This window comes from Crocodylus porosus, unplaced genomic scaffold (genome assembly GCF_001723895.1).
Source record: "Crocodylus porosus isolate Cpor-Errol unplaced genomic scaffold, CroPor_comp1, whole genome shotgun sequence".
Classification (NCBI taxonomy): Eukaryota; Metazoa; Chordata; order Crocodylia; family Crocodylidae; genus Crocodylus; species Crocodylus porosus.
Genome location: NW_017728911.1, coordinates 37,735,834 through 37,747,312, shown reverse-complemented (window position 1 = coordinate 37,747,312; position 11,479 = coordinate 37,735,834). Strand labels below are relative to the sequence as shown.

At 43.7% G+C, this 11,479-nt stretch overlaps 1 protein-coding gene across 1 annotated transcript in view; it reads right to left on the bottom strand.

Annotated features, from left to right (window-relative positions):
- The window catches only part of MAP2K1 (mitogen-activated protein kinase kinase 1), a 60,130-nt gene extending 52,740 nt beyond the window's left edge, over positions 1 to 7,390 (bottom strand). The window contains exon 1 of the mRNA XM_019533851.1: positions 6,983 to 7,390. Within this exon, the coding sequence (XP_019389396.1) occupies positions 6,983 to 7,062 (80 nt within the window). The 5' untranslated portion in view covers positions 7,063 to 7,390. The remainder of the gene's footprint in view (positions 1 to 6,982) is intronic.
- Between the last annotated feature and the right edge of the window lie 4,089 nt (positions 7,391 to 11,479).

Genomic DNA, 11,479 nt, shown 5'->3' with positions numbered 1-11,479 from the left:
TGCCATATATTTGGAAGATGTTATCCTGCCATGAAAAGAAAATGACAGAGACAACAGCTTGGAATGTAGTAAGAGATGCATCATTTACACATCCACAATTACTGTGTGCTTGCAACTGCTATTCAGCTGTTTCAGAGGCTTTGGGGTCTAAACTTATGGACCATACCACACATACAGCTTTCATTTAAGCCAGTGGAAGCCACTTGCATCAAGGATGTCAAAGATATGGCCCACAGGTCATCTCATTCAAACCCTGGTGCTGCCCGTGGGTTTTGGAGTCTGTGGGGCTGGGCTGGCCCATGAATCAGCCCTGCCCCAGCTTACCTGGCCCATGAAGCCAGATGAGTTTGACACCACAGGTGTACATGAGTGGTTTAACCTGAGGGTTTAGGTTTTTTTAAACCCAAGATAGTGTGGGAGGAAGTAGTGGTCATTTTATCACCATGTTTTATAGATCTGCTCTGCAGAAATCAGATATGGAGCACAGGTGAAACCACTATATATGCCAAGGAGCGGCCTAATGAACATAAGGGCCTTTGACAGGTTGCCCGTGAGCCCTGCAAAAATAATCCAAGGCCTTGTCGGGCAGCTCCCACACCCCGCAGGACAGAACCATCCATCCCTATTCAGTCACACTGATCGGTCAGTTAACAGGACTGGGCAGGGGACAGTGGGCTAGGCACCATGACAGCTTGCTGCTGGGTGGGCGATCAGGAAGCAGTCACTTTCCCTTCATCTTGCAGAGGGGGAGAGAAAGCAGGGGACCACGGGATACTGGGTGTTTCTTAGACGTTACAGTAACTGGCCAGATGTGGAACCACAAAGAAGTTGTTATTTCAATCAGCAGTTTCTGGGGCAGATTTGCCATCCCTCAGCAAGCTGCTATAACATCTGGTCAGTCATAATCTGTTGCAGGAAACTTGCATGAGGACCACAACAAATGTAACATATGCCAGAGCCTTAATTCAATTCCACTCTCCATTGAGGTCCATTTCACAAGGGAGGGAAGATGACTATTTAGGAGGGAGGTGAAAGAAGCCCGGGGGGGGGAAAAAAAGGCAAAAGCATTTGATGAGACAATAAATGAAAATGTTTGGAGCCAACCTGACTTGCTGTCTCTATTACACAACAAGCAACATTTTCTTGGCAAAGACTTCTGCTATGAAAAACCTGTGATGTACATACTGAACGACCATCTATTTCCTTTGCAAACTCTATTATGAAATGAATTCAAAGATAATTCTGCATAACAGTTTCCTGGAATCATCTTTGACTATCAAATAGGGCAACTGTACTCAGAGGATAGTGCTAGCTATTTAGCAGCCTTTTTAATCCCCCTTCAACAAGACTGAAGACAGGGAATAGAGTGCAACTTGGCAGCATTTAGCATGTTACTTTTCTCACAGTTTTTTTTTTTCCAGGAATTACTCTTGTGTATTATTTGTAGGGGCTGGATTCATTATTATAGATACAAAAAAAGTCTTACATCATCACCCCATACCTCATTGTATACTGACAACAATAGGACTAGATTTGATATTCTGTGTTTGCTTCTCTCCATCTGGGCTTTCTCCCATGTAACTTCATATTCAGGGAATACCTTTCTTGATGGTGTCTAGAAATATTGCTTTTATTCAAAGGTACCACACAGATCTTCTGTTTATTCACTCTACCTTTTTTATCATTCAAAACAAAAATTTTAGAAGTGCTAAATCATACTATGCATGAGCTTCATTCACTAATAACATAATCTTATTAAGAATATAGGTACCTCAACAATGCCAAACATCACTTAGCTGTTTTCACAAGGAAACAAGTTATTTTTGTGAAAGATAAATGAACACCAAGTATACATGGAGCAAAACAAGTTCATCTGCTTCGATGTTTTATATCCCCGTTTGTCTTGAAAAAAGGACAATGCCGCCTATCAGTTTTGCCTGTCATTTAGTGCATGCTTTCAGAAACAAAACACAACCCCCCCCACTCCCCCACAAAAGAACAAAAAATCCACACACCCCGATACCATACGCGGCGCTACTTTGCACGTACAACCAGGCTTTTAACATGCAGTTTAAATCGTGGGGACAGGATTTTTCTTTACACACCTTTTTGGGCACAGGTATTTTAGCAGACATTTTCACCCAGTTTCCTGAGGTCATTAAAATACTTAAGCATGAATTACGGAATGTTTGAATTTAGTCATTTAAATGATAAATCCCCAATTACAGTGCCACTTTTATGACAATGTTTAAGTAAAACACATAAGTATTAGTAAAGATACAAGAGGCTGCAGTTTCCTTTGAGTTTGAGCATGCATTGCAAAACTGCTGCCACCTTTCAATCCAGCTAATTTAAATTAAAATATCTTTAGTCACATTTAGTCCAAAATAAGTACCCTGAAAGAAGCTTGTACCAAAATAACTATACTGGTTTAGGAAACCAGTTTACCCAAATTGGTGCATGCTGGTATGAACCCTGGCCCTTGCTGTGCTGCTTCAAGCGGTGCAGGGACTTTTGCTGCTATTAAATACAGCAAAAGGGCTCAGGTAAATATCAAAGTTGCAAGAAATTCTAGAGAGAAGTGAAATTGAGGCAGATTTGTTCTAGTCATGGAATTGCCATATGGATGTGTTAAAAGTTGTCTATACTCAAAAAAGGAGAAGGAAAATAGTAGAAGCAGCAGAAGTGATAGTAGTAGTAGTAGTAGTAGTATTAAAAAAAAAAAAAAAGTAATTCCTATATCCTTTTGAATGGGTAGAGAATAGACAGGCTTGTTCAGAGGCATGAGCTTTCCTAGGCTACTATGAACGCTCGTGAGAAGCTCAGACCCCTCGAACAAGTTTGCTTATAAAGGTTCCACCCTGCCCTGCCTTCTTTCACAGAGTTTACACTGACCAGTTGCATCAAACCAAGAGAGACCTATGCTTTGTCTCCACTTGGATTTTACATTGGAATAAGTATCTCAGTGTGCATACACTATTTGCAATAAAGATACCACCTACAAATTACAGTCACTCCCTTTTACAGGGAACAAGAAACCGTATTAGAATAAAGGAAGCTTCTCTTTGATAGAATTCCCTTCCTGCTTCTTAAAAGAGCTTCTGCCTAGGATGTTCACTCTCCAGCCTGACCTAAGATATGCTGCATTTAACTTCACTCACGTGGACCTTGCATGATCACATATTTTGGACAGGTACAGGAAAGGCAGAAGTTTGAAGGGAAGGGAATTATCCCAAATTATGTAGTAGAAGGAAGAAAAATAAACTCTGCGTGTTAGCAGTGTGAAGGGACATTGACGAAAGTGAGATTCAGGCCTCTAGAACATACTTTACAATTGTCATTATATATTCATGTACTAGTATACTTTTCTTGGCTTCTAACAGAGGGGTGGCCAAAATTCTTGACCCTTCTAGCTGCAAACCAAAAACTGACACAGCCGAGAGCCACAGGAAACAAAAGCTTTAGAGGTGCACATGTGCCAAAGTCTATTCATAGCACCCATACTCCAAGAATACTGTAATGTTAAAATGACCACTCAAAATAAATATGCAAAAATTAAAATCAAAATAGAAGTTGAAAGAGAGTATATTTATTGAACTAGTTCTCTCATCAGGAGCAATTCTTAAATTGCTCAAGAACTACATATGTTCTGGTCACCTAAACCAGGGGTGCTCAAGCTCTGGCTTCTGGGCTGGTTCTGACCCTCAGCACCATGTGATCTGGCCTGCATGGCTCCCCACAGATCCATGGGGAGTCCTGCAGACCAGGGCCCGATTCAAGCATGCAAAACAAGGCAGAAGCACTGTGGAACCTGATCCTGGAGCACAGAGAACACACGAATGTTGGTCTGGAAGGGACTCCCAAATCATTCAGTCATCCACTGTCATCACAGCAGCTCATCACAATCCCTTTTATAACATTATCAAGACCATTATTTTAACTAATTTTAAACTACTCCTATTGGAAGATTAGTGCTTCTATCTGCCAATGCTCAGAAAGCTCCTTTTTTGGACTGAAATGTATTCATGGCTAGCTCATACCCTTTAGTTCTTCTGGCCAATGCCGTCTTCTGGCTTTAATAGTCTTTTCTCCATCTGGTGTTTACTGCCTAATATATTTACAGAGCGCAATCATATCCCGCTCAGACTATTTCACTAAGCTAAACAAACCAAGCTCTTTTTGCCTCCTCTCCTAAGAAAGGCTTTGCATTCCCCTAAAGAGGCATGAAATTAATGAAGCTAACTACGCTTATGTGTGCGTATGAAACCAGGCTATGAGTAACTAAAGGACACCCAGCCAGTAAGAAACCCAGAATTGCAGAAGTTGAGCAAATGAACTACTACAAGTGTTAGTAGTTTTACATATGCATGGCACTTTTCCTTCCAGGGAATCCTGAAACATTTTACCAAAATCTAGGCACTTCTATAATGTATAGCAGGAATTAATTTATTTGGACTTGGTAGAATTTGGGAAGGGAAAATTAAATCTAAAAGGATGAATTTATAGGTTAAGGCATAACAAAATAAACAACCCAGAGATGCATCCTAATGAGAGTTAGTGCTCGTGGGGAAGATGGGGAGTTCTGGTTCTTGTGGTTAGTTAATTTGGCTGTATAAATGACGACAGGTTGGGAGATGTGTGTTACATAAACCATATCATCAAAAGAACCTAGGTCATCCCTCATCCTCCACAGGCCAAATATGGGAAGCAACATCTAATCCCAAATAAGGAAGCTACACAGAAAAGCTTCTTAATACTGGAAACTGAAAATGCTGAGACATCCTCTCCTTTATGAAAATAAAACTTTTCTCTAAGTGACCTTAATTTCATGCTTCTTCGTAAATTTTCAACCACAGAAGCGAAGGGACAAATCGGTATGTAACCCAAGTTTCCATACAGTGGTCCAATGAGTGACATTTCTTGGCAGGAAGAACATTGGAGGTATATGTCCCGAGCATCAGAAAGGTTCGCTTTAAGTTTAGGTATCAAAATTAATTAATTCATTTGACACATGCCTCAGTTTCTCTTCTCCAAACTGACAATTATAATGTCTACTCTCAGAGATATGGAAACATCAAACCAAATTACATTTGCAAAGCCCTTAAAAGGTAACTGACCAAGAAATAGTATAATTTCAAGGTATTATTGCACTTTTGCCACACAATTCCCAGCAGATGCTGTGTCACTTAAACCATAACTCTCAATAGGGATCATCACCTAACTGTCAGAGCAGGAAGCTGGGTTCTCAACAATTATTTCGGTGCCCAAATAGATAAGCCAGATTTTCAAGGAGCACAGTAGATATTGAATATTTTGAAAACTGGGTCATAAGCATCACAATGGGTGCTACACATTTTGGAAGTCTCTTATATAGGTGATTAAACAGAAACTGAGCACAATGGAAAAAAAAAACAGGCTCTGATTGCATGAGCTGAGCATTATCACTACATGACTAACACAGCATCTGAAATGGAAGTCTTATCAGCTGTCTGAAAAGAGGCACAACTGTATTTCTTGTAACTGTCTGCCTACCTAAGAAAACAAAAGGCTGATTTCATCCTGCTGGGACAGGAACTTGTGGCTCCGTGGCACAGCAGTTTTTAAACCACAGCTTGTAGTTGTAATCCATCACCTCTGTCTAACAATGAAGTGATGAATGCAGACCTGTTGCCTCTAGCAAACTCCTTTGGTAACACTCTACACTACAGCTAGTGTAACTGTAAGCTTCTCTAGCGATCCTGTTTCCTTCATCTTGTCCCATAAATTCACAGATTATTGAAAAGTAACAATTTAACATGTGCAACCAAAATGTGAGCTAGTGAGGTGTCCCATTTCACCATGCACAGCTACTCTTGGTTTAATTCTATACTACATTTATATAAAAAGGAAGGCAAGATTTTTTGGGTAGATGTGATATCTTTTATTAGACCAGCTAAGTAGTTGGAAAAAAAAGGTTATTTGCAAGCTTTCAGACAAGCACCTTTCTTCAGGCATAGGAAGGGTGTTTGTGCCTGAAAGCTTGCTAAGAAGTTTTTTCCAACTACTCAGTTGATCTAATAAAAGACGTCACATCTATTCAAGGAAGCTTACCTGCCTATGTCCTTAAACCAACATGGCTACAACCAAAAACTGCAGCATATGCATTCACACATATTCATTTGAATATTATAATTAAGGAAGTGTCAACTATTTTTACAATAATACTCTTTTAAAACCCTGCAATACAGATGAGGTAAGTGAAATCTGATATAAAGGGGAGAAGTTTGTTGTTAAAGGGGAAAAAAAAAAACTACCTTTCTGAATCTTTATGATTTGTCATAATGTCTTCCCCCCCCAAATCTCCCAACATATTTTTTTTGGAAAAGCAAAATGTCTTTGAGCTTTGTTAGATACTTGTTATATATTTCATAATTTGAAAGGCTATTAACTTGAAAATTGCGTTTCCATCTGAAAATCTGCTGCCCTCTCATTACAAACACTAGCTAAGGCTACTCAAACTGAAGGAAGTTACAGAATTTGCATTTTTGACTTGTTTACGCCGTGAATGTGTCCAGACTTGAGGCATCATCAAATTCCTCGTACTTTTATATAATCACTTGCTCCCCAGCTGAAGAGGCATTTCTAAAGTATTAAAAGCAAGCAAGACACAAACTGTGGGAATCACCTCGATTCTCTGAAAGCCAAACCGTGCTATCTGCCGCCAGGTCTGAAAGCATCGGTGATTTTAAAACACAGAGGTTTACAAGCTCTGTTCGTGCTGCCCCCCCCTTGTGCTCTCCCCCGCACGACGATGAACAAGGCAGCGCTCCCGCTGTGCGCGGCCGAGGTCCTGGAGAAGACGCAGCGGCACCCCCGGTGCGCGCGCCCCGGCCCGGCCCGGCCCGGCCCCCGGCACAACGCCCGCCCGCGCGCGGCTCGCCCAGCCCTGCCGCCCTCCCCCCGCGCAGAAGTAACACCCAAGCCCCGGGGACGCCGCACTCACTCCGCAGAGCTGGTCCCATTGACGGTGGAGCCGTCCGGGGTCGGGTTCAGCTGGATTGGCATCGGCTTCTTCTTCGGCATGCTTAGATGAACAGAACGCGAGGCTCAAACTACTGAGAAACCCTTTTTTCCGACGCCGATCAGATAAAGAGGGCTCCCTGCAGCCAGGCAAACTTAGAGGCTCCCCTAGCTTGGCGGCGGTCTTCGCTGCGGATCAGGCCGGCGCGCCTCTCCCTGCTCCGGGTTGCTCTCCGGCTACACGGGAGCGTGCCCCTTCCTCAGCGGCTCCCGATCGCCCAGCTCCAAAGGCCTCTTCCCGAGCGAGCGCTGCTGCTCCGCGATGCAAGTGCCCTGGATCAAAATGTGCCCTTTTTCTGCTACTGTGCATGTGCAAACTTCTCGGGCGGCGCTAGTGCGCAAGTGTGCAGCGCCCGGTCATGTGCACTGGGGAAGTGAAGCTGCACTGAAGCCTTGCCCTTACCTTGTCCTTTGCCCTCAGTTTTACTTCCCGGGAAAGGCGTGGGGCCAGTGGTGTTGCTCAATGGGAGATCCTTTCGGCGGGCGGTGGTGCTGCTCCTCTCATCCACGTCCCTTCCTCCGGGGCTTGTTCAAACTGCACACCGCAGAGCCGTGAGCGTGGAAACCAGCACAGAGCCAGGCAGAGGGAGAAGCGAGAGGAGGAGGAGGAGGAGGCTCCCTCCTTGCCGACTGCTCTGGAGCAGACACTGACAATGCCTTCTGCTTTAAAGACGGATTATTTCGGCGCTAATAGTTTGACATTTAACAAGCGACTTCGCAATATTGAGGTTTGCAAAGAGCCAGCAGGAAGCTTGCAGGACAGTTTGGGTTTCCCTTCTGTTCAGCTATTATGCACCCAAGTCATTTGATAGAGACTTTTCTTAGGTCCTGGTGCCCCCGCTGCTTTCTGTAGGTTGCTTTTGTTTTCCAAAAGAAAACCAATGCGCTTTTTGTTCCCTCGTGTAAAATAATTAATGGATCTCATGTATTGCAACTCCAGTGGACTTCCAACATCTGGACGTCGTCTCAGTGACTCATGGACAACGCGTCACAAGGACAATGCTCTTAGCGTGTGCCTCACTGTTGAAGGCACAGGTGTCATTTGAGCGAGTGTTGGTTGTAGCTGTGTGGCTCTAAGGCCTAGGCAGACAAGGTTCTATGGGTAGAGGTGATGTCTTTTATTAGACCAGCTAAATTGTTGGAAAAAATTGTTCATTGCAAGCTTTTGTGCCCAAAAGCTTGCAAAGAACAATTTTTTCCAACAATTTAGCTGGTCTAATAGAAGATATCACATACACCCGAAGAGCCTTGTCTGTCATTTGAGCTATGCAACTGTGAAGTGGGCAGAAGGATTTTACTTTTAAAATACTGTTAACCTTCTGTGCCACTGAGACGCCGTCTATCTAGGAAAAGGTGCATTTTAACACGTTTGCTAACACATACTCATATGTTAAAACCCTAGCTTTGCTGCGTTAGCTGGTGAGAAGTCAGTGGAACGATGCCAGTTGGTAACAGCTAAGGATCTAGTCAGGAGGGCCTACAAGATCATTTTAGTTTTCATACGTGTTGCCTGTACACAGTAAACCCTAGTAGAGAATTTAGGGTGGGCCTCAACTGGCCAACACTATTAGTTGTATTGCACTAGAGCAGGAGGTGGCAATGTTTTTGGGTAGAGTGCCAAAAACACCCACAACCTCGACTTGTAAGGTCTTGGCATGCCAGGGGTGAACAGTGGCAGGGCCTCATCCTTGTTGTGGCAACGGAGCCCCAGCCTCTTCCCCGAGGTGAACATGCCAAGCAAAATGCCTTTCTGTGCCACGTTCTGGCATGCATGTTGGGGGTTGCCTACTCCTACATTAGACCCTAGGAGCCCTAACCATGGACTAGGACCTCAAAGTGGCATGGCATTGTACAAACACAGAACAAACAGAAAAGCCCCACCAAGTCACAGTCCAAGAGCAGAGCAAGAGACAAGAAATGAATACAGAAAGGGTCTGAACCGTATGGCACCAGACAAAGTAGTACTGATGGGGTCTACCCTGAAATTGTGCAATGAATGAGTCATTGCCAAACAATTTATGAGTTTATTACCAAAGCAGTGATTTTTCAACCAGGGGGCCATGGCCATCTTGGGGTGTTGCCATGTCCTTTGTGAGGGTGTTGTGAGGTGTGGCATGGGCAACACACTTCAGGAAGGATGTGGAGAAGCTTGGGAGTGCCCAGAGAAGAGCCACTCATACAATGAGAGGCCTGAAGAGCAAGCCATACAAGAAAAGACTGACAGATATAGGCCTGTTCAGCCTAGAAGAGAAAAGACTCTGGGGCGATTTGGTGGCAGCTTACCAATATATCAGGGGAAAGCATCAGGGGCTAGGTGAACAACTATTCACCAAAGCACCCCAGGGGGAAACCAAGAGAAATGGTCATAAACTCCTAGGTTTCAGACTGGATATAAGGAAAATCTTCTTCATGGTTTGTGTGACCAGACTCTGGAATAGACTCCCAGCAGTGGTGGTGCAGGCACTTACCCTGGAGATCATCACAAGGAGATGGGACACATGCCTTGCTGGGGTTATTTGACCCCAGCAGTTTTCCTGCCCAGAGCAGGGTGGCTGGACTCAATGATCTCACTAGGTCCCTTCCAGCCTTAAACTTGTGTGAATCTGTGAGGGAATAAACAGATAAGCCCCTGGCTCAGGCTCAGACCCTGCCTAGCTAATCTCCCCACCCTAACTGCCTGGCCACTCCAAAGAGATAAGTACTCTAATATATACCTTTTTTTTTTAAATAGGGTACCACTCAATTCACAAAGAGTATGGAGGGGTGCTCAAGTCCAAAAATGGTTTTGAGAACCAGTGTACTAAGGTTTCAATTGTTATCAGTACCAATATCCAGTTTCTTAGTACAGCCTTTCTTGCTGCTTCAGTTCCATCTTGAGTCTTTACTGTTTCAAATTTCCTTCTGCTTGGTACTGGAAACAGAAACCAATACTTAGAAGTATATTTAGAGATGCCTTCCTTCCTTCTGTGGGCACAGGAGTAATTAACAGTTCCTGTGGTGTCTTAGATCGTCTCATTAGAGCCTCTAGATAAGAATCAAGCTCGCCTAAGACTTCAGGCTCCTGGTCTGGTGTCAGAGTGCAGTAGTGTGGTTTCAATGCAGAGTCAGTGGCCTGAATCTACCATAAAATTTAACTTTCCATGAGATAAAACTTGACTTGGGACTTCCAAATCTGGTTTTTTTTTTTAATGATTTACAAAATGCACATTTTGAAGTGGTATGACCTTCTCCTAAACAATACCGGTATTTATTGTGCTCATCATTTGGGAAGGAATTAATTCGTCATGTGATAGACAGGATTTAAAATCTAGTGACCTGGATTTAGTTGTAATCCAAAACGCTAGTACTAGATTTAAACCTTCAAAATTAATTAAGTTTAAGGGTAAAAGTAGTCTACAATAAAATCAGTATTTTATAGTCAAAACTAACAACTAGTAACTACAGCAACTACAGTAGAAAGTATCAGATTGAGCTATGCTAATACTGCTGAGGCTAGTGCGTCAGACCCAAGACCTCTTGCGTGTATATTGACAACATTTTACAGAAGCAGTACATCAGCGGCCATGATTCCCCTGCTTTACCTGTGACAAGTTAGGGTGTTAGATCTATGTTGTGTCAGGGATGAGGGTAGTCTTACATAGACTTCAGATTTTCGATAGGGACCCACTGAATTCAAGGTGGCTATAGGCCCGTTTTGCTGGGAAAACAAGGGCCCAGCAGTCATTTTTCTGGGTGGAGTAATTTCTGATAGGCTGAGGACCCACCCCTTGCCACTGATTGGCTGTGAAGGCAATGCAGCCCCACCTTGCTGCCAATTGGTGGACAGGGGCAGGGCTGTATGATGGACAGGTCTTACAGACAATGAGCAGCAAGAGGCGTTGGGGGGGTGTCAGTCATCTTGGGCTGCCCATTGTGCGAGCAGTCCCACTTCCCCCTTTCAGCCTCAGTGGGGAGCCAGCATTTTATTTTCAATAAGTTTTCTTTTCTTTTTCTTTCTGTGGATTGTGTGGGCATTGCCTGATTTCACAGGAAATGCTGGATTTTGCAAAATTCACAAAATCATTATTGTGATAGGTCCCTAATTATGGATCATACAGGATGGTTTGGATAGGGATGACCCTGACTAAGGCAGGGGATAGGACTAGATGACCTCTGGAGGTCCCTTCCAGCCCAACTTCTCTCTGACATTCTCTTAAGAGCTACTGATTATTTAACTTTCATAGTTTCATAATTTCATAGTTGGTCGGGTCAGAAGGGACCTGAGCAGATCATCAAGTCTGACTCCTGCCATAGCAGGAAAGAGTACTGGGGTCAAACGACCCCAGCAAGGTGTTCATCCAGCCTCCTCCTAAAGCCCCCCAGGGTCGGAGCCAGCACCACTTCTCTTGGAAGTTGGTTCCAGATCCTAGCCGCCCTGACC